The sequence below is a fragment of the Malania oleifera genome, chromosome 9 (assembly GCF_029873635.1).
Source record: "Malania oleifera isolate guangnan ecotype guangnan chromosome 9, ASM2987363v1, whole genome shotgun sequence".
Taxonomy (NCBI): Eukaryota; Viridiplantae; Streptophyta; class Magnoliopsida; order Santalales; family Ximeniaceae; genus Malania; species Malania oleifera.
Window position 1 is genome coordinate 12,216,258 of NC_080425.1, and position 25,811 is coordinate 12,242,068.

General features: G+C 38.3%; 1 protein-coding gene across 3 annotated transcripts; it reads right to left on the minus strand.

Annotated features, from left to right (window-relative positions):
• Nucleotides 1-16,267: 16,267 nt before the first annotated feature.
• LOC131164200 (alpha,alpha-trehalose-phosphate synthase [UDP-forming] 5) lies at nucleotides 16,268-24,303 on the minus strand. 3 transcript variants are annotated; one of them, XM_058121213.1, is made up of 5 exons: nucleotides 23,819-24,303; nucleotides 23,503-23,580; nucleotides 20,979-23,035; nucleotides 18,765-19,038; nucleotides 16,268-16,916 (listed from the first exon to the last, which is right to left on the minus strand). In XM_058121213.1, exons 3-5 carry the CDS (start codon nucleotides 22,967-22,969, stop codon nucleotides 16,611-16,613), a joined length of 2,571 nt encoding a protein of 856 aa, XP_057977196.1. In that variant the 5' UTR covers nucleotides 22,970-23,035; nucleotides 23,503-23,580; nucleotides 23,819-24,303; the 3' UTR covers nucleotides 16,268-16,610. The 3 variants fall into 3 exon arrangements, with proteins under 3 accessions (XP_057977196.1, XP_057977197.1, XP_057977198.1); XM_058121214.1 differs by having other exon boundaries at nucleotides 23,503-23,659; nucleotides 23,819-24,114; XM_058121215.1 differs by lacking the exon at nucleotides 23,503-23,580 and having other exon boundaries at nucleotides 23,819-24,117.
• Nucleotides 24,304-25,811: the final 1,508 nt, after the last annotated feature.

Consider the following 25,811-nt stretch of genomic DNA (forward strand, 5'->3'; position numbering starts at 1 on the left):
AATATATATATATATATATATATATATATATATATATATATATATATATAGTCATAAGCGAAAGCACAAATAAAAGTAAAAAGTTGTTTTTAATAAGTACAAACTAAATAAAAGTGCATCTAGATAAAACATAACAGATGATCAAATAAGGAACTGGGGTATGATGAAACGGATCCATATGAAGCACTCCTAGGTCTCCCCGTCGTCATGATCATCATCCTCCTCCTCACTGCTCAACTCCATCTGGTCATCCTCCCCAATGTCCTCATCATTCATCTCTCGCAGCCGCTCACCGAGGATATGGAAGTTAACCCGTACCTCGGACTGGAACTCGGTGAACTCGCTATAAAAGGAGTCAAGTATAGCCTGTGAAGAAGACACCTGCTCAATCATGAAGACTTCGAACTCCTGAAACGAGGCAAAGAGATCGGTGATAGCTGCCATGATCTCGGCGCTAGATGGTACATGAGGCAGGTCTTGTGGGACCCCTTAAGCTCTTGGGTCTCTTTTGTGTGCAGTGGGCAACCACATGTTGCCAATGAGCTCGTAACCCATCAATTTTAAAGTGGTGGAGTTGAAGACATCAGAGGTCCGGACCTTCTTGATGGTGGCTAGTGGTGACCTATTTAGCCTTTCCCTAACAAATATCCTAGATAGAATCCCACCGTAGGGCAGAATGATCCTCTTTCCAACAAGTTTTACGAACATCCACCGTAGGATCAATCTAGGAAGGTCTAGCTTCTTTCTAGTGAAGAGGCACCACATCACGAAGCTATCCAAATAGGATACGTGGTCCCTCGATCTTGACTTAGGCAATATGTTGTAAGAAATTAGGTGGTGTACCACCTTTGCCTCTAAAGTCAAGGATCTGTAGCTAGGAGTGTGGGTCAGGTCAGCCACTAGATTTGTCATGACTAAATTAACAAATGTACTCACAGTGAAGTCCTGCTCGGCTATCTAGGTGGAGGAAGAATCGGGGCAAATGAATTCGCCACGCTAGATCTTAAAGATCTCTGCCAGGTAGGCATTGTCAAAATGAAGATCCGTCTTGAGCACTCTGGAGTAGTAGCCATGCCCATCTTGAGCAAGATTGGCATAAAAGAGCCGGATGAGCAGCAAGTACATCCCCCTAGGCTAAAAGGCTATAAACTCATACCATTCTTGATATCGAAACATGTTAAGAACATTGTTGAAGTGGGTTTGCATGAATTCGATATCGAGGATTTTTTCCAGAATGGGGTCTTTGAGACGAAAGACTCTCTCATACTTTATTCATCGATCGGGTGTGGGAAACCATTGTTCCAATGGAACACCCGTGGCAATGCGTCTCTGATCTCTAGCCATGGAAACAGATTTCAAGAGAGACTGGGCTAGGATGTGAAAATAAAAACAAGAAGGCTCTCAAATTTTTGAAAGAAATGAACCAATTTTCTCGGAGAAGCATATATATCAGCGCGATTCGGGCGCCTGAGCATGAGTTCGGTCTCTCAAATAGCTTTAAATATGGGAACCCTCTGAGTCTTTTCGGTAGCCTGAACACTAGTTCGGTCAGCTAAATTTGAGGCGCCATTTTGTATTTTCAAGGGTTGGCCGCCTAAATTGATTTTGAACTATCTGAATCAGTCGCCCAAAGTTCTCAATTTGGTTGCCCGAGAATAAGTTTGGGGACCCGAATATGTTTGGCAACCCAAGAAGATTTAAACATGAAGATTCAGCCACCCGAAGTCAGGTCAACTGCTTGGTCAAACTTCAAGTTCGGTCGAGGTGCAAATGTACTAAGGGGTTCGGTCGCCCGAGCTTGGTTAACCCTTTTTTATTTTACCAATTTTTCAACAATAGAGACCCTATGGTTCTTCTATAAGATTTGGGGCATTGATAGGACTTCAAGATGAGTTTAGGACAAGATTTGACTTTAATTTCTAAAAACTCAAATTTGTACAACGGACAAAGTATGCTTAACGTTAGATGTTAACATTTAAGCAAGAGTTAGGCATTTTGAACTTTAAATACAAGGCAATCATGCCGCATCCACTTGGAAGTAGTTTTCTATTCAAACAACCAATGATTTAGATTCTAACCAATAAGTATATTCATTTAGTCTAGATTGTTTTTGAAATTGAATTCACAGATTGACTTGTTTCTTCAAAATACTTAATCTGCAATATTTTGAATGGTGGATATACAAAGATCTTACATTAATCAGCCCCAAGCCACTTCCTAACCCCTTAGAGAATGCTACCCCCTATAGCTAATCCTAACTACTAAGGAAGAGCTATGTGATCATGTAATTCCTATGTGAGCAAGTTCCTCATTAACTTTCAAGGGTTTTTCTTTCTTAACAACTCATACCATTTTTCTTCCTTTTATTTTCGATGGGTTAGGGGTTGGTGATTCCTTAATTTTCCATACCTGTTTGGGGTTCACACCTTTTCTTTTAAATGGGCAATCAAATTTTGTGTGCCTTTTCTTTTTACATAAAATGCATGTGGTGTGAATGTATGGTCCAGATGAGGTACCAGCATAATATTTTGATTCTTTTACAAAGTACCCCATGTATAGGTTTTTTATTTTCTTATTTTCAATTCCATTATAGCCTATACCTTCCTTATCTAAGGTCATCTTTTGTGCACCTAGTAATTTCAAAGTTTTCCTTACCTTTAGTGAATGTGTAGATGATCTTAGATTGTTCTTTTATTTTCTTCTATAGATCTTGAGTTTTTGAGTTTTCTAAATCTTTGCAAGCATTCTGAAGCTCCAAAAGTTCTTTAGACAAGTTGTTTGCTTTACTTTCAAGATTTGAAATCAAGTGGTTCTTTTCATCATCATTAGAAGCTTTAGATTTCAAGCCCTCCAATTCCTTTTCTAATGATACATTCTTGCTCTCCAGTCTTTTAATTTTCAAATTATTTTCTCTTTCAGCAAGAATTTTTGAGACACATTCCTTAATGCATGCATCATACTTGTTTTTCAGCACAAAGTATTTCTTATTTGATTTTACAAGTAGCTTATGAGTCCTCATGTATTCAATTTGCAGTTCCTCATAAGATGGCATGCTTTCACTATTACTACTATCATATGATTCATAATCAGACGCATCATTCATATTAGCACATGAATCATTTTCATAAGTATCTACTATAGCAGAAGGAACCGAGATAACCTCATTATCACATAAAGCAACAAAACACAGGTTACCTCCCTCGAGATCAGTGGAGCCTGAGTCACACAGAGAGATAACTTCCTTTAGTGTGGACGCGCCATATCTCCTCTCAAGTTCATCCCAAATCTGTTTAGCACTACTACAAGCCATCACCTCACATAAAACATTAGAATTTAAAGCATGCAATAGGGTATTCATGGCATCAAAATTTACCTGTACTAAGTCCCTATCATGATCATTCATTTCACACTCAGATTTAGAAACAATAGTATACCCAATAGATTTCATAGGAACACAATCACCCTGATCAATGACTTTCCAAAATTTCCAATTCAAAGCTTTTACATACACAATCATTCTAAATTTCCATATAGCATAATCATTACCACAGAATACAGGTGGGTTTGTGACCATTCTTCCCTCACATGAAAAGGATGCACTAACACGAGCCATCATGATCTTTTAACAAAATGACGTATAATTCTAAGTTACGAAGCCCTGATACCAATTCTTAGCTTTGGTGCAACCCCAAGAGGGGGGTGAATTGGGTATTTAAAGTTTATCGCCTAGGTCTACTGGTTTTAACAATAGTGTAACACAGTCTAGGGTCAATCTATGCCATTAACAAATAAACATATACATGCAGTAAAGAAAGAGCGAAATTGTAAAGAACACGCACAATATGTTATCGAGGTTCGGCCAAATTGCCTACGTCCCCACCTTGGCAAACAATCACAGAGATTACCACTATAATGCTCGCTTAAACAGGTGGAGCAGCACCTAATACAACCAGGTCAATTCAAGGGGCTGACCTCAACCGACACGCCTTAACAGGATGGCGCACCTAACTTTCCTAACCGGGTCAAAGCCGATCCGAGACTATTCTATAGGGCTAGTCTCCCTCTTCAGGCCCTTGCCTGGAATACAACCAATGTGTATAAAATGTGAACACGGAAATTCGCTTCTAGACAAGCAGATGTGTGCATCAATACAGCTTAATCAATATTGCAAGCACAAATGATATGTAAATATACTCAATGCTCTAACGTGTGCTTAAACAGTCAATCATGTATGAGATTTCAGTTCAAATCTAGAGTGTATACCAAAGCAATATTTGAAACACACTATATGAATAATACAATATCAGATCAGGGTTTCAGAATATGCTAAGCAAGTTCAAGCAAACAAACTCAATAATAAATTTCAATATTCAATGCACACTAGAGTTGTTTGAAGCACTAGCTTTTGAGAAGGATTTTTGCATACAAAATCTAGGTTTAGGTACCTTGCAACAACAATGCAAGAACCACAACCCTTAAGGTTGTTCCACACCAAATTTATCAAATGAAATTGGTGAAAGAACCTTAATGCTAAACTCTCTCAGAAAATTGATCAAACAATAATACAAGTGAGAGTTTTAGCTACGAATATTAAACACAATAGCCTTGGAAAATACTCACAATGCTTGGAGAAATCAAGAATGAGGAGTATGTGAGTGTTTGGAAGTATTATTTGGCTAATAAAAGGTTTTGAAATATGAGAGAATTTTTACCCTAATCAAGTTTGCTAATCCTTGCTAATTAAGACAAATGAATGAGTATATATAGGCAAAGAGGAATTTTTTACCATTGGGGATATAATGGGTATAATTAGATTTTTTTTAATGGTATTTTTACCTCATTTAAAAATTCAGTAAAAATTATTTTAACCCTCGAGGTTTGGGTGCCCAACCAAAGGTTCAGGTGCCCGAACAGACACAGTCAAAAATACAATTTTTAGCGGTTCAAGTGCCTGAATGATGAGTCGGTTGGCTGAAACAAAGTTAGTAGCAAATGTTTGATAATTCTGGTGCCCGACTCATAGTTCAGTTAACCGAACTAGGCAGTTCGGTCGCCCGAGCCTCCATTTGAATGTAAACCTTTGGTCGCACGAGTAGTTGAAAAGTGCCCTGACAGGCTTTCAAGTGCCCGAGGAAGGTACGTTCAAAAAGGTTCGGGTGCCCGAAGACCAAGTCAACATGTTGACTGGTTCGGTCACCTAGGCCGCTTTACACGGCAAAGGTTCGGTCACCCAAACCCTCTCATATTTTCCCATTAAGTGCATTTTATCCTTATTTTGATTCCCCTGATTCAGATAAGTGATGTAGGGGACTTTGTATCCTTAGTGTAGGTACCTAAGGTCAAGCTATGGTCTTTTTGAGCATACCTACCTACCATGCATGATGTAAATTATTACAAGTCATACACGTGCAGAGTTCATAATAAATTACAACCTAAAATGAAGAACTAAACCAATGATCATAAATTACAACACATAGATCTCCATTCTTTGGCAGGAACACTGCACGCCATCATGATACGTCTTTTAGTCCTGAAGAGCGCACAAGGTGATCCTACATGCAAGTCTTAGTACAGCCATTAGTACCAAGAGTATTTTTCACAATCAAAATTGGGTGTGACCTAGAAGGTCAACACACAAGTAAGAAAACAATCTAAACATCCACGCCACAAAATTAAAGTAGGGGAAAGAGTGAATCACTTATCTTTTTTTCCACTAGTTTATGGAACCTTAGTCCAACCTTCCCTGGTGCTTCACCTCGAGCTGCATCAATTAAAAATGCCATAAGGTGTTCGCGTTTCTTAAATAAGCATGAAGTAAGGTTCAGGATTTTTTTGGATCTTATAAGGATAAAAGTATAGGATGAAGACCTGAACCAGAATTTCTAAATCATCCAAAAAGGAAAACAGGGAGAAGGGTTTAAGTTGTTAGGGTTTCAAAAGGTGAGAAGAGAAGGTGAGAAAAGAGAAAGAATAGAGGGGGAGCAAACTAGAAGGGAGATTGAAAAAGACGAGGGGTTTTTGATAAAAATTTGTTGAAAACAAAAGCAGGGATTGGAAAGGAGGCCTAAGGCTTTATCTTGGGAAAGTGGTTTTTTTGATTTGCAGGATGATCAAGAGGTTGAAGAAAGAAAGAGACAAAGAAGACAAAGGAGCTGAGGGCGAGAGAAGAGAGGAGAGAGAGAGAGAGAGAGAGAGAGAGAGAGAGAGAGAGAGAGAGAGAGGGAGGGGGCATACGAGAGAGTGAAGAACCAAAATGAACAAAACAGAAATGTTTGGCTTAAGTATCCAAAGCTCAGGGACCACAGGGTCTCTCCACGTGTCAACTTGCCCCCCGTTCGATCGAGCCACCAATCAGACCCCCCTGCAACCGTTGGATCGCCGAGGCTAATCAATGGTTAATGCCCACTCATATCAAGGGTATTAATTGCTGTCAGATTTCCCACATCAATGCTCACTGTCGTTTCCTCCTAAAGGCCAACACAAGGCAAGCCCCGCCCCTCGGCATTAAAAGCGTGATCCGTGTCACCTCCATAGCCGTTGGATTTGATGCTCCATCAACGGCTCAAAGAGCGTCCTACCAAAGACTCCCAGAAGTCCCCTCCCAGGTCTCGACACGTGGTGAGTACGTCCCACACCATTAATGCTTTTCAGCCCCCTCTTACGCCCTCTGACGCAAACCAACCCGCACTATTCGATACCCTGTGCGTCAACGGTTGAGATCTCAGCAATGGACGCAATGACGTGACCCATATGCACGCGCCACCTCCCGCCATGCGATCAAGATCCCCACTAGCAAACCAGATAAAGCCGCATCGTCCTATCAGCATCATATGTCAGCGCATCCTCCCCCGACCGTTCCATACCTCCGCCCATCAACAGTCAAGGTTGATCGTGTCAGGAGACATGATGAACCCCTGAAACATGTGCAGACGGTGACACGTGGCACTCCCGCTCCCCTCACAAGCTTGGTCTAACATGGTCCCCGGAGAGCTCTTCCATCCGAAGTCCCTCACCAATGGTCATGATTGAGCCGCGTCATGTTTCCTACCACCCCTCGAGCGCCAACACGTCGCACAATCTCAAGTCGTGGTCCTGACCCGGACCTTAAACCGGTCTCCCTCAGACCAGTTAGAGATTGACCGGTCCGCCCGTCCCCCCTTAAACAGGATTACACCAGTTCTTCTAATTTTTTTGTTTATAATATATATTTCAAATAATTCCTTTTAAATTGCACAAAATTCATAAAAATACATAAAATCCAGAATAATTCCCATAAAAAAATTCAAAATACTTCAAGGCTTTAAAACTGGTCTATACTTGAGAATGTTGAAGGAGGATATAATAAAATCTAAGAAAAATTTCTTAAAAAATGTTTTTCAAAGTTAAAAAGATGTTTTTGCATTCGAAAATTCCACAAAAATTTCCAAAAAATTTGTTTTAAATTCCGAAGTTGTTTTGAAAAATTTTAGAAAACTCTGAATTTTTTTCATGGTTTTTTGTTATAATTTTATTTGTGTTATTTTGAAGTTCAGGAAAAATATTACAAAAATCACCAAGGAATATTTTCGCACCCAGAAAAATCACAAAAAAAACTTTTCAAGTCTCGAAAGTCATTTTCATCCCGGATATGCCCAAAACCTCCTAGGATATTATTTTCATACTCAGAAAACTCTATAAAGATTTCAAAAATCCGGGAGAGTATTTCCTACTCTATTTTCTCGATTTTCCATCCCAATGATTGTAACAAAGGGAATGGACTCTTTGGAGTATTTGATTGCCCCAGTTCTAAGGGAATACTTATATAGTATCTATTTTGTACATTTTATTTGATTTTTAAAAGGAAGTAATTTTGAAAGGCTTGTCAAATTTATTTTGGGATAATTTTTGGATTAATTTGGTACCGTTTGTAAGAACAGGCACGCAGAGGGTGCTAATACCTTCCTCTCACATAACCGTACTCCTAAACCCGACTCTAGTAATGCAAACCGATTCTACCCCTAACGGGGTAGTAATCAAGTGTTCTAACCGCATTTCAAAAGGTTAGTGGCGACTACATCACACATTGTTTTTCCATGAAAATATCTTTTTCAAAATTCACTTCAATTTTTCCCTAGTTCGCAGCCGCACCCCATTTGCCAGAGGGGATGTCGCGACACACCATATCATCAACTAGATGTTTTATGGCTTATATTCAAATGGTGTCAATTATCAAAGGGGAGTGTGCATGGCCCAGAACCGCTTGCTCGACTATTTGTTGTTGCTCGACCTCATTCTACAACGCAATATTTGCGTTTTTGGGTACCATTCGAAGACACAAGGCATTCACCTCCAGGTTCTTTATGCAGTGCATTGGGATATGGACATCAATATCCCCAAATTTATACTGGAAGACATGCTCACGTTCTATGAGAAGAATGAGCATCCCAGGTTGAAGAAGCCACCACCAAAGCCTATGAAAGGCTAGCCAACCAACCAAGGAAACCAAGAGGCCCCTCATCCCCTACGCCCAGCTCATCATGGCCATCTTGAGTTCAAATAAAATCTGTATAAGTGACCCCAACGCGCACATTTTTATTGGCGAGGTCGCCAATGAGAAGACTTGGAGTAAGAGTCCTAATCTGGTTGCCACAACGCGACTAAGGGTAAACAAATGGGCTACATTTGAGGGTGACCCGGGGATGGAGTTTCTTACACTTGAGTTTTTCCTTGGGCCTGTGGAGAGATTGCATCCTTCGATTCCCCCACCACCTTGAGCCCCAAAGAAAAAGAAGAGGGTGGCTGATGCCCCCTTCACATCTGCTAATGCCCTGCTAAAGATAGTGACCCCACCTGCAGCTTCCTCCACTACTGTGCCTCAGGCAGGGGATAGCTTGGGTCAACTCTGTCAGGACTTCCAGAGCTTCACTTTGGCGGTGTAGCATGAGCTTTCAAAGTATCGAACTGAGATGAGGCAAAGATTCCAAGTTCTTATCAACTTTCTCTACGTCTACTTCTTGCGCGCGACCAAGATGTTTATCTTTTTAGGTTTTGCGAGTTCATAGTATTCTCCTGTGACGACTACAGCCCCAAGGACCTCCTCATTTCCAGCCCTTCGTCTTCAGCTGCTACCACTATCACTAGGGCCTCATTTTCTCCAACCCCTCTGTCTCCAGTCCCACAGCCTACTCCTCCAATGAGCCCTATCATTATGGTCGATCTCAACACCTTCAACGTGAGTGATACATCTGTTCATCATAAGGAGGCTGCCGCACCAGCTTCCACTTCTACGAAATGGATTAAGTCACCCACGAGTCCTCCTACATATGCTGTTACACCACTCACAAAGTCGGTTTCTCCTTCGTCATCCCCGATTGCGAACATTACGCCTCCGGAGGTGGAGAGTGTCATCCTAGACCCTCCTACAATAGTGCCTTTAATAACCACATTTATTCTACCCATCGATGTCTCCGAGCGTCCTCCGATGCTCCTTGCTATAGCAAGGTCGACAGCACCACCTGCCCCTTCCATAAGGCGCGTGGTAAAGCGTATGGCGAGTGACATGGCAGCTAATTCATCCGTTGTTCCTATCGCTAGCGAGTATGAGGACGACGTGGTTGTTGCTAGCATGCCTCTTGATGCCGATAGTGGGTCTGAGGATGATGTAGTCATTACTCGCATGCCTTCTGTTGATTCTAGGGATTTGGGGATCGGTGACTCTAATGATGGAGCCGATGGATCTACCGAGGATGACTATTGACTGTGCCACTCCTATTTTGTCATTCATTGTATATGTGCTATTTTGTATTAAAACTATGATTTGTGATATTCCTTACTTGTTTATAGGCACCATTTCTATCATTCTGACTATACTCTAGTTTTCAATGTATTTCTTATTAGGATGTACTGCCTGATGGCTATGCAAGTAATGGTGATTTTCTTTTTGTCTTTGTACCCTATGTACCAATATTTTTTTACTATATTCTGGTTTTATGTTGGGTGCATTCATGTGCAGGTACACTTGTTTTTCTCTCGTCACCGTGTAGTGGTTCCCTCCCCTACCTTCCACGTGTTTTCTTTCTTTACTTTAATGCGGACACTGAAGTCTTAAGTTGGGGATTGTCGGGTTAGGAAGGCACTTCACGTTGCATATAGGGCACACATAGGACATATTTTTGAAATTTCAGTGAACACTTTATGCGGTAACTCATGTTAACACAACCTATGCCTTTTACATAGTTTTATATAGCATTTTTGTTACAACTGCATGATGTATCTATTAAATGGCTTTTTTATGATCACTAACGATGAAGTGAGTTGTTCATGCATACCTTTATGAGGTGTAGTTAGTATTCCTTTTTTCGAAACTCGATGGGAATTAATTGTTTTTCATTAGTTTTAATGTCGTTATATAAGTTTTGGTATTTACATGGTATATTACAAGGCCTAGTCACACTTACACATGATTCGTTTCACCTAGATTTCCTTGTGAGCACTGAGAGAACAACTATGGTGACTATGATACCTTGGTGAGGATTTTGTCGAGTTTTTCATTTTTTTTTATTTTTTTTTTTAGAGTTATTTACGTAAACTATGAGTTCATGAAACCCAACCATTCTTCTCATGATACTCTTTTTATGCTAGTATCTATATTTGCATTTGCTAGCCTAGAGGTGATGTCTAGTGGGGGGATATAAATTTAGGTACTGTAGCCTACTCAAGACGTAAACATTAAGCCAACCCTAGAGATGAAAATAATTCATGAACTCTCTTTTGGAGTTTAGTTCCCTATTAGTAGCACGAAGACAATAAAAAGTGTATTATTTGTCCCTATTGGCCATGAAAAAAATAAATGCAAAGAAAAGAAAACTGATGAGCAGAAAAGAAAGAAAAAAATAAAATGATGAAAAAAAATATTTAAATGTATGCTCCAAAAACAAAATAAAGAATAGAAAGTTGATGAAAATAGAATAGCCAAGTTAGGGACACCACATTCCTACAAGTATCAAGTTTCTTCGAGTGTTCCGATGCATATATTGGATCTACGCGTGATTTGTGAATTATCGATCTAGGGTGACCTTGGTAGGATGTGGCGAGTAGGTGAGAAGACGCTAAGGTGAAGGACCCGACACCTCAATATTAGGCTGGATTCCATTCTCTTGAGACTAGTTCACTCCATTTTCTTCGTCAGTTCTTTGATGTATGTGAGATGTTTGACTATGCATATTTTTTCTCACATATAGGAGTGACCCCATTTTTATGAGTGTTTTTTAGAGTATACCGGCGAAGTTGAGTCAAAACAACCGTTCTGTAGGTGTATGAGGATTTTCCGAATGAAATGAGTCATTTACTTTACACTTGCCTTATGATGATGCTTGTTCATACTCATATTTATATGATGATATTAACTCTGAAATGAATTACTGATTGATTCTCTAAGGGTTACAATATCTTAATTGTTGAAATTGGTGTATTCCCAATACGGGGTGAATTAGGTATTTAAAAATTTCTGCTTAGGTTCGGTTCAAATCACAATTCAGTAAAACACAACCTAGGGCTTTTTTACGCAATTCCGAAACCCAACACAATATAACTGAGCAAATATTAAAATCAGATATAGCAGGCTCAGTATTTCCCAATCATTCACAATATTTAAAACATACACACATTCATAATAAATTTAACTATAAGCATACATGTGCAAGAATTTAAGTGCAGAAATTAAATAGTGCAGGGAAAGAGAAAAGGACACACAATATGATATCGGGGTTCGGCCAATACTGCCTACGCCCTGTCTCAAGCTAACGAGCAAGAGGATTCCACTAACTTTGCTCACTTACGGTTGGAGCGTCACCATTTATAATACCCTTTCCTTAATGGGCAAAGGAATACCCCAGGTCAAATTCATAGGGTTGACCCCAACCTTTACAACCACACCATAGAAAGGTGTACCTGGTTTTCTTAACTAAACCATCCGGTGTTTTCTTAACCAGGTCTAAAAAATCTGATGCATGTTATAGGTCATTGCAATCCTCTTCTGACCGCATGTAGGGAATACAACAGATATAAAAATTTATGCATACAGATAAATGCTTCTATAACAAGCAGGATGTACACAATAAAGAACAAATGCACTCACAAATGATATGAATATAAAAGCTTAATGTGAGTAGGTGTGTTTCATAATATGATTTAGTGATCTTTGAAAATGATATTTATGATAATGTGCTTCAAAGATTCAAACCCTAATAAAACTTATCTCCCAAAAATATTTTTCAAATAAAGTGTAGGAGAACCTAGGGCTTTACTTTCAAGTAATTTTTGAACAAATCAAATGTATGATCTTTGATGAAAAATATTCAATCGATGTTTTTCAAAGATCTAAACCTCAAATAATATTATCTCCACAAAAATGATTTTTCAGCAATAAAAGTATAGGAGATAATGAAGATTCTTCTTAAAAATATTTTTGCAATAAGCACAAAAGCAAACTTTTGAATCTTGCAACCAAGATGTAGAGATTCACAAGATAAATAAAGTTATCTCCCAAGGATATTTATCAAAAGAAATATGTGGGAGAAACTAAAAATCAACTCTCAAAAAATATTTTTCGAAATTAAAGCCAAATAGAGAGAGTGAGTGCTTTGAATAACAAATGTCCAAATAAATATGAATGCTCTCTTTCAATAAGGATTTATCAAAAGAACGATGAAAAGAGAGTAAAAAATGAATAAGGAACAAAAATAATTTGGAAGGATTTTCTCTCTAATCTCTTGTTAAAAATTGAGTTATAAGGGGGTATATATAAACTCGGGGGAAAATCTAACCGTTAGGGACATATTAGGAATTTTTTAAATTGTATAAAAAAATTAAACACGTTTTAAGCTCTTAAAATAGCCTAAACCCGAGAGGTTCGGTCGACCATCTTAAAGGGTCGATCGGCCGAGCCAACGCGATATTTCAAACCTTCGTAGGTTCAGTCGCCTGGCCTTAAGGCCGATTTGCCAGTTCATGAGGTTCGGTCAGCCGAGGGTATTTTTGAACTAAAAGTTTGGTTGGCTGGGGCAAGTAGATTAAGTCAAGTTTAAAGGTCAGTCGATCATGGAAGATACGTTCAATTTAGGTCGGTCGCCCGAGGCTTGGTCAAACATTTGACTTTTGGCCTTAAGTGTGGTTGGTCGACTGAGTAGATTTGAACTAGAAGAGTTCAGTCAACCGAGACTTTTTAGTTAAGACAAAAAATCCAATGTCGGTTGACCGAAGTCTTTGTAAAATTATTTGGCCCTCTTTTTTACCCTAAATTCATTTTGAAAACCATGTATGATTTTAGAATATTTAGAAAATATTTTCTATGAAAAATGTTGGTCCCTAAGATCTGTCTACAGTTATTTGAGCTCGCATTCACATCATACATGTCATACATTATTACATACCAAATACAAAAATAAAATGCATTTACAATTGAAAATAATCTTCTTCTTCTTCTTTTTGCTCCTCGAATACAGCATGGAATTTGCCAAGTTGTGTGAGTTTTAAGTTCTATCTTGGCTTCCACTTCCCCTGTACCTTATGTGTATGCTGGAGTGTAAACCTGCTCATGCACTAAGTACACACATAAGTTCCAAGTGCTTTGTCAGCATCAAAATAAGGATCGAACTCAAAAAGTCAACATTAATGGCTATATCTTGTTGAGGCATATATGGGTGATTTCCTTTGAAGTTGACTTTATAATGGAGCTATTGGTAGGCATGTTTGTAATGATGCTATATGTCTGTATGTGAAGTGGTATGGCTGTGTTACTTGTTTGAGCTTTTTATTGTTATTCACTGGGATATGTGTTTGTCAGTACCGCCCTGAAAACCCTCACGAGACTATAACTCGTCTAATAGGGCCACCTAGGGGTTTAAACCCTTATTGCATATGGTAAATGTAATCATGTTCCTTGCAAAAGAAGGAGTAATTAGGAATTTATAGGTTTTTCTTAATTTTCTTTGCTCAAGGACTAGCAAAGTGTAAGTTGGGGGTTGCAATGTATTCCTAAAATAAGCTTATTTAGGCCCCCACTTACCTATGTGATGTCTTTATTTACTTCATAATTATCACTTCTTATCATTGTTCAGAGTTACACGTGGTATATTTGATATTTCAGGAAATCAGAACTTAAATCGAAGAGTTAAGCAGTGCAAGGAGTCGATACAACAATGTGGAAGTACAAGGCTCGACCAAGTTATCGACTAGGTCTCCAAGGCCTGGATTCAACTAAAGCAGAATGTCTCTAATCGACCTTGTGGTGCGACCAAGGAGTCATAAGGGGCAACTAGGTCAAGCTAAAAGACTCCAGAGTGCTAATTAACAGCAAGTTCAAAGAGACCCTCAACCAAGGCACGACTAGGGGACCTTGGACGTGTGACCTGGTCGACAATGCCATCAACTGAACACAAAATTAATTGAAAATTTTCCAGAATGTTTCGACCAAGGCGCAACCAGGAGACCTTAGTAGTGCGACCAGGTCGACTTCGATCGACTCAAAAATCTACTTCGCGAGATTTTTGGCAATTGTTTCTTGATTTGAATTTCAGTGCTTGTAAACCCTAAGGGGTATAAAATTAAACTTCGAAAAGATGATTAGGGGTTCCCTTTGGTTCCCTAAAGTTCCCTTTGATTCTCTGGAGTTCCCCTTGGTTCCCCTTAGTTCCCTCAAGTTCCTTTGGGTTCCTTTTAGATTATTTTTAGCCGTCAATTTGTATTGCTTTGTTTAATTTTGGATTGTAGTAGTTTAATCGTAGTTTCATTTTCTACTTTGTTTTGATTCTGAATTTCAATAAAAGTTATGTTTATAATTGCATTCTTCATTATCTTGTATTTATGTTTGATTGCTTGCATGATGAATAGCTAATTCATTCCATTCTCCGATTGTGATGAAACCCTAGGTTAGATTCCCATAGCTAGGATTCATTCGATTGTGCATAATAGGGTTTGGTTGCGAAAAAGGAATCTGTGTTCACTAGATAAGGTATACCCAATTCTCTCGATCATGCTCCGGACGATTGGTGCGAGCTCGACCACACTATACTACTCAAGCAGATTACTTTACTGTTGAAACCCTAGTACGGATAATTGGCCGAACCTAATTATTGCGAATTAACGGCTTAGAGTGGATTCATAACCTGGGAATTGCTTTTCCATAAGGAATTTAATTTAATTTTCATTGCTTTCCTAGTTTAAATAGAAAACTCAAATTCAATCTTTTCTTATTGTTCCAGTATAGTAAATTAGATCAATTTGATAAACCATTGCACTGAGTCCCTGAGAATCGACACCTGACTTACTCCCTGTTCTACCGAACTTTGGAGTAGTTACGTTTATAAATTTTATCTTTGGTAGTTAAGGACCCAAGTCTTGGCGAAACTATCATTTATGAAAGTTTATCAAACTAAAATTGTTTGAAAATTGTCCCATATTAAAACACATTTGAGTATAGGATATTTTCACGTAAATAATGATTTTGTCTTTGAAAAACTCTTAAGTATGAAGCTTATGATTTAGTGATATCCTATATGCTTTATGTACTAATATGCTCATGCAATTGCTCAACTCTTGTTCTGTAAACTTACTCCAATTAGAACTATAAGAATTACAATAAATACTAACTCAAACACTCCCCATTATACATATGACTTTACATTTGCTTTAATGGTTGTGCTTGAATCCTTTCGAGTGATTGTCCACTTTAATCTTTCCTTCTTGAATGTCCACTCAAACTTTGCCTATGAGAATGTTCGCTCGATCTTTGCCCTCAAACCCGTATCTATGTGATTTCACCACTTATAAGGTCAATTTCAAATTTTATAGCATAACAATACTGATAAATCGAATCAAATCAAGGTCAATTAATTAATATAATTGTCATCATGTACTTTATTATATATTTTTGTACATTATATTTTGTATTATCATCATATTTTATCTATCATTAATATTATACACATTTTACCTTATGTTTATAATTCGTACATTTATTTTATTATTGTGTAAGATAATTAAGTTTAGCAACACTAACATTCAAGTCATAGTTGTGAAGGCGACTCTTGGATAAGTTATTATTACCTTGAATGCCCCTCCCTTTAACAAAAGAAATTTGGATAAAAGCCCAAGGCTGCTTCGAAGCCTATTGACTTAGATCTTAGTCACATATATATATACAGCAAGAACATAAAATAATAATACAAGCCCCACGTTTTCAAAGAATTAGCAATTCATGACAGAAAGCAACATCAGGGAGTAAAGAAAATGGAGCGTAGAAGAGTATGTAGCATTGCTAGAAAAATTATACAGGCTTATTCACAATACAGACTAAAGCAATAGTAAGACATGAAAATCAAAACTGATGTAAAGTTACAGTTTTCTCAACCTGCTAGAGTAAAAACTAACCAAAATCGACAGTAGACAGCTTCTCTAATTCTGATGATAATGCAAGAACAAAGTCTCCAAATCATATGGCTCAACCCAGATAAGAAAAAGCGGAACAAATCATAAGATTTTCATGGGCACTATATTTACTCTTGAGAAACCATGGAGGTATTTCTTTTTTCCTCGGGGCTCAGTTTTTTGGAGAGGGGTAGGGGTGGTGGTGTTTATTCGTCCTCCTTGCTGACATTTCTACTAGCTTGGTCAGAAGCAGTGGCAAGGCCCTGCAACATTCTCAATATCTCACTTGTGTCTTCCAAGTAGTACTTTGCCTTGCTGGGTTTCTGGCCAACGGTGCAAGCAAACACTTCTGCAACAGGGGATAGGGAGGGGCCTGCCAGCGCACTCATTATCACCTCGAACATGTCCTCGTCTGACCGGTCATCTCCAATGCAAAGCACGAAATCTGGAAGCATTCCCTTGTTCCGCATTGTTACTAGGAGGCGTTCAGCTACAAGACCTTTATTGATGCCCTGCTTGCAGACCATACAAAACAGGGAATAGTCAGGGTTTGGACAATAACAGTCCCTATGTATGGGATGTCTCTGAAAGGAAGGAGAGTTCTGATCATCCGCTTTTCTTCTTTACTTGCAGAAATAAGTACCAAATAATCACAGCACGAGCCGACCGCGCAGAAACAAGTTGGGGGATATCAAAATTCTATAAAATGAAACCAGTGTTGTGAATTGTCATAATGAAACAGATTAGAGCTGATTCACCACCTTCCAAGGGTCCAGAAGTAAAACCAAGTTACAGTGCTGCACTGCCCTCTCCCACCTTTTTTCGCTTCTGCCCAGCAACCCAAAGGGAGGGAGGAAAGCACTCTAGTCTCTAGATGGTCAATAATAACACAATTTTTGCTCAATATTGGTTGGCAAACTCATATTTTAGCTTTACAGCCTAAAACAACTCCAGAGTCCAGAGTCTCTAGACCCATAGTTACAATTAACCCTAGTCCCACCATTTTTCACAGATCCATCCTCACCAACTCACTTTAATTTATCTTTAGCCTTTAGGATCTACCACACCATTTCATTTACTAAGCCTTGAACTTAGCAAAATAAAAAGTCACCATCCACGTCTAAATAGAAATCAGTACAGACAAAGAAACATTTTGTATAAAATAAGAGAACAAGATGCCAATACTTTAAATTATAAATGATGGTAAATATTATCTGCACCACAGTGACTCTATACATATGTTGAAGGCCCTATCAGTTTTGTATAGTAAGGTTTTCTTTAGCATTATCATCAACACCTAGGAAGAACATAGATAGGAGAGAGACAAGCAAATAATGTTTCTGGTAATTGGAGAACCTACCAAACGATTAGGATTTAGGCATACACATAAAAAAATGATAGCGCCTAAAAAATAAAAACTTGAAACACTCCATATCAAGCTGGACCATATATATCATATGCACCTAGCTAGCTACAAATGAATTTAAAAAGAAGGTGATCATAAATATCAGAACAATCAAATGACTAAGAATTCATTCCTAGAATAAATATGCTATTAACAGGCATAAAATGAAAAGTTGACTATATCAAAATATTAAACTTCCACTGCTTAAATGAAAATAGATTGATAATAATTGATAGAAAGGAGACAGGCTAAATGTAAAGGAAAAATCAAGAAGCAAGCATTTCACCAAAAAGAAGGAAAGGGGAAAAAGCACCAACAAAAAAGAAAAATGAAGGGAGAAAAGGATATTTATATGAAGTTGACTAAGAGGCAAAATAACCCTACTACGAGCTCTTTAAGCTGTAAGGCTCAACACTTTAAAGTTTAATCAAATAAATACTGTAGGTACAAACTATGCACCTGGCAGGCAGAGAGTTCCATCTAGCAAACAGGGTTTTAATAAATAATCAAATGACAAATTACTGAAATCAACAGAAACAAATGTAAATGTTGCCAAATGGAGAAATTATTTAACTTAGAGAAATGAAGAGTGGACGTTCTTTACTTTTGTTGATTCAAGTAATAAAAAATTCAGAAATAAATTAAACGATAGAGAAAAAGAATTTTAATCATTATGATAGCTATACATAGTACACAGTAATAGCAGTTAGTAAGAGCCCATTATGAGACATTCTAAATGGATCTGTTTTTGTCTAAAACAGAGATATAAGTTGGAAGCGAAATCCTCTACTTAGCATGAATGCAGACACACACACACAGGCAATTAAAAAATACTTTTGATTCTTGTACCAAATTAAGAAATGCTTAAAAAGACATGAATTAATCCCTCCAATATACAAGCTATGGACCCCGGGCCTTAACATACATTGATACAAGGAAACAGAATACCACTAACCTGAGGTTTAACTTCCACAATTTGTTGGCCACTTTTTACTGAAACAGGCTCATTGGCAAGAACACTTTCCAAGTGGTCCAGAAGCTCCTTAGCCTGGCACGAGCCAAAATCTGGATCAGCATATTGATAATTCCAAACAAGTGCACTCTCTTTGGTCTCTATGGTAGAACCATCAGTTGTTTCTGTATATAATTTCATGACTGGCTCAGCAATCTGTTTCCAATCAAAATCTGGCATAGGCACGCAAGTTTCCCATTCTGTATTGTGATTAGACCTGAAAAGGAATTACTGTCAAGTGTTAACTAGGCCTTCTTAGGGTGATGTCAAGAATGCAAAAAAAATGGATATATCTGTTTTTCACAATTTTGAAATAATCCAACAGACAGCTGGATATTAAAAGTGAATCTTCAATTAGTATAGTCTCAGCAGAAGGAACATGGTCTGTATTCCCCATAGCGTAAACGTGATAACGCTAGTAAGAAGGGAAAGAAATAGAAATGGTAGAAATGCTCTTCCAAGAAACTTCGACAATGTCCATAATTGTTGACGGCTGCCACCCTGCTTTTTTACCTTAAGACCAAAGGGGCTATATATACCTCTTTCAAAACTCCACAGGTATTCCACTTATCATCGAAACATACATAAGTTCAAATAACCCCTTGAGATTTTCACATGAGTTTTATCATGCCAATGCCATAGACAGCAGCCCAATTTCCAGGGCAGTACAAGCTGACAAAGCATACTGTTTGAGAATTTTCAGCATTCAAAACTTAGCTTAACTGTCTCAGAAGCATAGCACTCATTAGCTATTAGCTGTGCTAAAGTTTCATTATAGTCTCATGAAAGAAGTCCAACTCTAAAGCACACTTCCAACATTGACAATGCTAAGCTTAGTTTTGTACAGTTTATTTTATCAGCCATGTCGTACATAATATTCATTTTCAAATTAGTATTTAATGGGGGCTTTGTCGATACTCCATATAATAGAACTTAAAATTGAAATTTTGAAAGATTAAGACATCACATAATCAAGAAACTAAAATAGAAAATGATTCCATTATTTTAAACCTTACAATGCCTTGTACTTTAAACAAGTCCAGAGAAAAAAGAAGAAATAAAATGTAAAAGCTATTAGAAACAATAAACACATTTTAAATCCTACGTACAATGAACTCATTCCATTTTAAAGTTAAATCTTGCAAGACATTTATGCACACAGCTGGCAGTTAGTGGGTCTTGATCACCCAAATGGCAAAAGGGACAAACAGTCTGCAACACCCTGCAAATAAATTCAATGTAATTTCAACCAAAACATGGAAAGGGAAAAGAATAGACTTTCTCATGGTGAAATTTGAAATAGTTATTCCTAACTTAATTCCATGTTAGTTGGAATAGCACCAACTTTTGCTTGGTCATTTGCCATAAAAAAGTAACACCTTTTTATTGGTAAACCATTATATTACTTTACAACTGCCATTCCATTTCCACCTTATTCATCAACTGATCAAATGTAAAGATCACAACCTACAACAACTAACCAGTAAAAAGCATGCACCAGCCATAGCCCAATTTGGTAATAACATGCCCATCCGAGGATGGAAATCAAATGTCAGCTCAGCTAGATTCATTTGCAGGCCCTGTACTGCAGAACCGTTTTATTAGATCAGTTATAGGAGAAAGAGGGGTGTGGGGAACTAATAAACACACTAACTGAACATATGGAATTATTTTGCTAATGTTTCTTTTCTTCCCCCTCCTGAATAATGTGCACATCAGGTATCCATAAACAACATGCTTAAGCATTTATCACACTTTCAATTTAAATAACCACGAGTCCATGACAAATTTCATGTCTTCATGGATAGCTTACTCGCACAGGCTGCCCCACTGTGACCAGGCATCACAGATTTAGTTTACAGAAACAGCATATCTGGATGTAAGGATAAAGCTGCATATATTTGCTCAATCTCTGCAAAATTCTCCACGCACTAGGCTGCCCATTTCATGACAAAAATTATCTACAACTGAAATAGCTGTCATGGTCTCCTAGGAGACATCTGGTTAAAGCTTTGGATTTCCTTGTTAGAGGTCTCAAGTTCAAATCCAGAAGGGGTATGAGACAGGAGATGGGTTACTACCAGTAGAGTAGACCAGGCCCAAAGTGGGCCTCCAATTGACCAAGGAAAAAGGAAAAAACAAAGCTATGCAATGTACCTCACAAAATAGCCATGCTCCGCTGCAATCCCAAGCTTATCACAAGAAGAAAACCATTCGGTAAGAGTTTTTCTGTCTTTCCCACTAACAAGGAACACAACATTCTTAGGATCTCTGCATAAGTTGTTCAAGATTCCAACAGCCTCCAAATTAGGACTTGTACTGATTGAACTTTGCAGCATCATAGTACCATCATAATCCAAAAGAATTGCCCGGTTCTTGGTCCTCTTATAAGCTGAAACAATATGTTCAACTGAAAGCTTCCTGAAATTTGGATCCAGAGCAATTACCCGGAACCCCAAACCAAATCCAATACCCCAGCACCTCCGCCTCACATGATCCCTACATGCCCTTTCAAGATCTTGCACAAAGCTATGTGCCCAATAACCAACATCATGTGTACTCACATACCTATAGTGCTTCTCATGCCGCAACTGCTTCTCTGCCTCAGGGACTATTAAGGCAGAATCCATAGCTTCAGCCACAGCATCAATGTTCCACGGATTAACTCGAATTGCCCCACTCAATGACGGGGAGCATCCAATAAACTCTGAAACCACCAGCATGCTCTTTTTTGGATCCAATGGATTTAGTCCCAAAGTCTCGTCTAGCTTCTCATTTCCTTGCCGGCATATAACATATTCATACGGAATAAGATTCATCCCATCCCTCACAGCTGTAACAAGACAACACTCAGCAATTACATAATAAGCAATTCGCTCATAAAACTGAAGAGGGGTATCAATTAAAATGACTGGTTTATATCCTTGCCGTCCAAATGTCTCATTAATCCTCTTAACTGTGGCATGAGTTTCAGATCGAACCTCTTGTACATCCTTCCCTCGGCCTCTCGCGGGGTTTGCAATCTGGACAAGAACAACCTTACCCCTCTTATTGGGATGATGTATTAGCAGCTGTTCCATGGCCAAAAGTTTTAAGCTGATTCCTTTAAAGATGTCCATGTCATCAACCCCAAGCAAAATAGTCTGACCTTTGAACTGATCCCGTAATTCTGCAACCCTAGACACTGTTTCAGGAAGACTCAACACCGAACCAAGCTGACCTATATGAATCCCAACGGGAAGGATCTTAATACTTACAGTGCGGCCATAGTACTCGATCCCTATGTAGCCTCGCTTGGATTGGTAAGAAAGCCCAAGCATTCTACTACAACAAGACAGAAAGTGCCGAGCATAATCAAAGGTATGGAAACCAATAAGGTCAGAGTTCAGGAGTGCTCGTAATAGATCATCCCTTACAGGCAGTGTTCGGTATATCTCGGATGATGGAAATGGACTATGGAGAAAGAACCCAAGCTTCACTCTATTAGATCTCTTCCTGAGAAATGTTGGCAGAACCATCAAATGGTAATCATGAACCCAAACAAAATCATCATCAGGGCTGATTACTTCCATTACTTTATCTGCAAATATCTTGTTCACAGAGACATAAGCTTGCCAAAGGGACCGATCAAACCGACCACCAAGATCTGGGGAGAGAGGAAGCATGTAGTGAAACAGTGGCCATAATTGCTGTTTACAGAATCCATGATAGAATTTACTGAAAAGCTCAGGAGGGATGAAAGCTGGGACACATTTAAAGGTTTCAAGCAAGGTTTGAGCCACATCATCTTGCTCACTTTGGTCAATCTCTTCCTTAAGACCACCAACATAGATAACTTCCACATCATCCCCAATGCCATCTTTGAGCTGCAAAAGAAGGGAGTCTGCATCCCAGCTAAAGCACCACCCTCCATCACCATCAGATCTTCGATAAGCCTTCAGTGGAAGTTGATTACCCACAATGATAATCCGTTCCTGTGAGACAGATGAAGGAGCATCAGACCCGACACTGTGGCTGGTTTCATCATCAAGCTCGGTCAATACTCCAGCAACAGTTGCCACTCGAGGTAGCCTCTTCCCTCCTCGACCAAAAGTGGGACATTCCCCAGAAGTAAGATCCAGGAGATTAGTGTAGGACCTCGAAACCATATTGACTGACAGAATACTTGTGGTTTACTGAGACTTGCAGAACCACTCAAATAGCAGAGTCAACTTCTACAAAAACAATATTACAAAACAAAATCAGGACATGAATGCAATGTCAATTTAAAATAAAACAAGTGATTCACCTGGTTTCCAATAATTCCAGCAAACATAATACCCAAAAACAAAATCAACATAAACCCAACTGACGGCCTTCAAATTTTTTCTGGTAAATCAGATTAATTTCCAATTTATATCAGAATTTTACAAAGTAACCTAAAGCGGTATACATCCTTAAAGCACAGTAGCAGTCCCCAGCTCAACAACGAAAAATGGTTAAAAATCTCCCCATTTTAAGAAGAAAGCTGCTCCTCTCTCTCTCTCTCTCTCTCTCTCTCTAGACTAACACACACACAACAACAACAACAATCTGGGCAAAACCCAAGAACATATGAAGAAACAGACAAACCATAGGAGCATTTAGAACTACCCAGAGGCTAAATCTGACATGACATAAGCCAAAGGTTTTGAGAATTTACCACCAGACTTCAGTTCTCAGACACGTCCATAGATACCAAGACAGCCAGCCTCCAAAGCAAAGAAATCGACCCAAGCAGCTGACGACATCGAAATACATAACAAACCCATAGTCCATCAAGCATCAAAACAAAGATGTAGAACTGGGAAATCACAATGCTACAAACTCAACCATGCACAACGAGAGCAGTTACGAAGAAGACCCCAAGTCACAAAAAAAAAATTTACTCATTTGCAACAAAAAAAATTAAAAAACAAAAACCCCATGAAAGAGATGGCACAATAGCTGCGTAGAAGAAGAAGAAGATGATAGCTTACCTTTGAAGGTAGAGAGAGAAAGTAGAGATTCCTTGCACTCTCTTTCTGTCTCTGCCCGTGTCTCACTCTCACTCTCACTCTCACTCTCTCTCTCTCTCTCCGTACAGACAGAGCGGAATCAACGAAGAACCTTTTTCTTTAATTTTTCTTTTATTTTAGTTCATGTATAATGCTTAAATTTTATTCCTGATTTCCTTTTGAAACAAAAAGTAATGTCCTCATACAAAGCATATGATGCTCTGCCTTTCTCTCTCTGTCTCCGGGATGATGAAACGGGGAAAGCAAAACAGTACACCTCCAACATTTCCACCCATTGTTATTACTTTAATTTCCCCCAAATTACAGCAATTATCTACAGAAGTGTGCCCACCAAACTCCACTCCCTCCTGTTACCATAAAAAGATTAAATATTAAACGCCAATCCAGCAGTGCTGGCTTTGCACTTGGCAGCATACAGAAGCGCGTGCGTGTAAGAGTTCATAATTATGGAGTCAACTCTTTGGAGAAATTTAGGGTGTCACTTGGTGATTTCCAAGCATTTTTTAGTGACGGACTGACGGAGGATGCACTTTTAGTGACGAGGTAACTTCAAAAAAATGATGATTATGTCATACAAATACCTACATATTACACACAAAATTTGAATTTCCATTATAGTGGTAACTCTGCAATCTTAAGTTGCTCTTGTCAATTAAAATCCTTATGTTTTGTTTAAATATGACAAAAAATTTTCTTAACGTTCAAATTTCATCATTGAAAAATATAAAAAAATTCATAAGAGTTCAAAATAAATGAGTAGAAGATAAAAGTGGTATGAACACATCTAAATTCACAATTTTAAGATAAATCAATCTAAATTCTCAAATTTAATTTTAACAACATAAAATTAAGTGTGATACTTGTTTCACTTCTTTTACAATATCTTGTGAATTTACTAATTTGGTAATTTTGATGCTAAGTCACGGCCAATTTAAGCAGTCTTATTGTGTGCTCAAATATTTTACCAAACACATTCTTATGTTCATGAATGTCAAACATGTTTCTACTGTTTAAAACAAAACAGCTCAAAAAATATGTAAACAAAATGAAAAATCATGAAGATTGATATATATAATTTACTAAAGCTAGTTCTTTGGATCCAAATGAGGGTAGAGTTTTCAATACATATGATAACAATGTTGCATCATTAAATGAGAACAACCAAAGTTCTATTTTATTTAATTTCATTACTAACCTTACATGTTGCAAGCAATGTTTAATACTAGGAAAATGTACAGTGAATTGCTACTTGTGGATTGCACGGTGAATTAACCGAGGTGCATCAATGGGTGGATGGCAATATTTCCACCCCCGTAGATTTAGTGTCGCACTGTGGAATCCAAAGGGCTTGTCGGTGGCTGGAGTTCCCACGTTATTAAAAAAAAAAAAACACTAGGAAAATGTACCAATGTGGCACTACCACATTAACTATTTGTACCATATGTAGCAAAATAACATTCTTTTTGGTTCATTCCAAAAAAAAAAAAAAAAAACATAGAAATAAACAATATAGGAGAGCAACACCCTATAGAGCAATTTTTGAATTGAATCTCCCAAGTTCTATGCCTAAGAGATCTAAAAGGGAGTCAAAATTGATCCTTTCCTAACCTCATCTCGAGATTCTTCATAAATCCACCAATTTATTGCTTTCCATATAGGAGTAGTGAAGCCTAAAGCACCATTGTTTTCCAAAGTTCCTTAAACCCTTTCATAAGAATGAATATTGAATAAGCATAATTGTCAATGTGTTACTTTGGGTGAGCAACATCATAAAGGTCAAGACGTGAAACTAATTCTCTTAACGTGCTAACAGTTGGAGGACCAAGTGTGTGATCGAGGCCAATAAGGATCATCTAGGCCTAGGATGGATCTGAATAGGCCGAGACATTGGAGGTAAGATTGGTTCAGAGGTACGTGAAATGCAATCCGAGGCATGTAAGACGCAAGTGGTAAA

Excerpts from the sequence above, each read along its gene's own strand:
- LOC131164200 (XM_058121213.1), bottom strand. The coding sequence starts at position 22,969 with ATGGTTTCGAGGTCCTACACTAATCTCCTGGATCTTACTTCTGGGGAA. Across the intron at positions 19,039-20,978 it reads GAGCATGGCTATTTTGTGAG|GTCTAATCACAATACAGAAT; the intron begins GTACATTGCATA and ends ATTCCTTTTCAG. Across the intron at positions 16,917-18,764 it reads TTGTGGAAGTTAAACCTCAG|GGCATCAATAAAGGTCTTGT; the intron begins GTTAGTGGTATT and ends GTCTGCAAGCAG.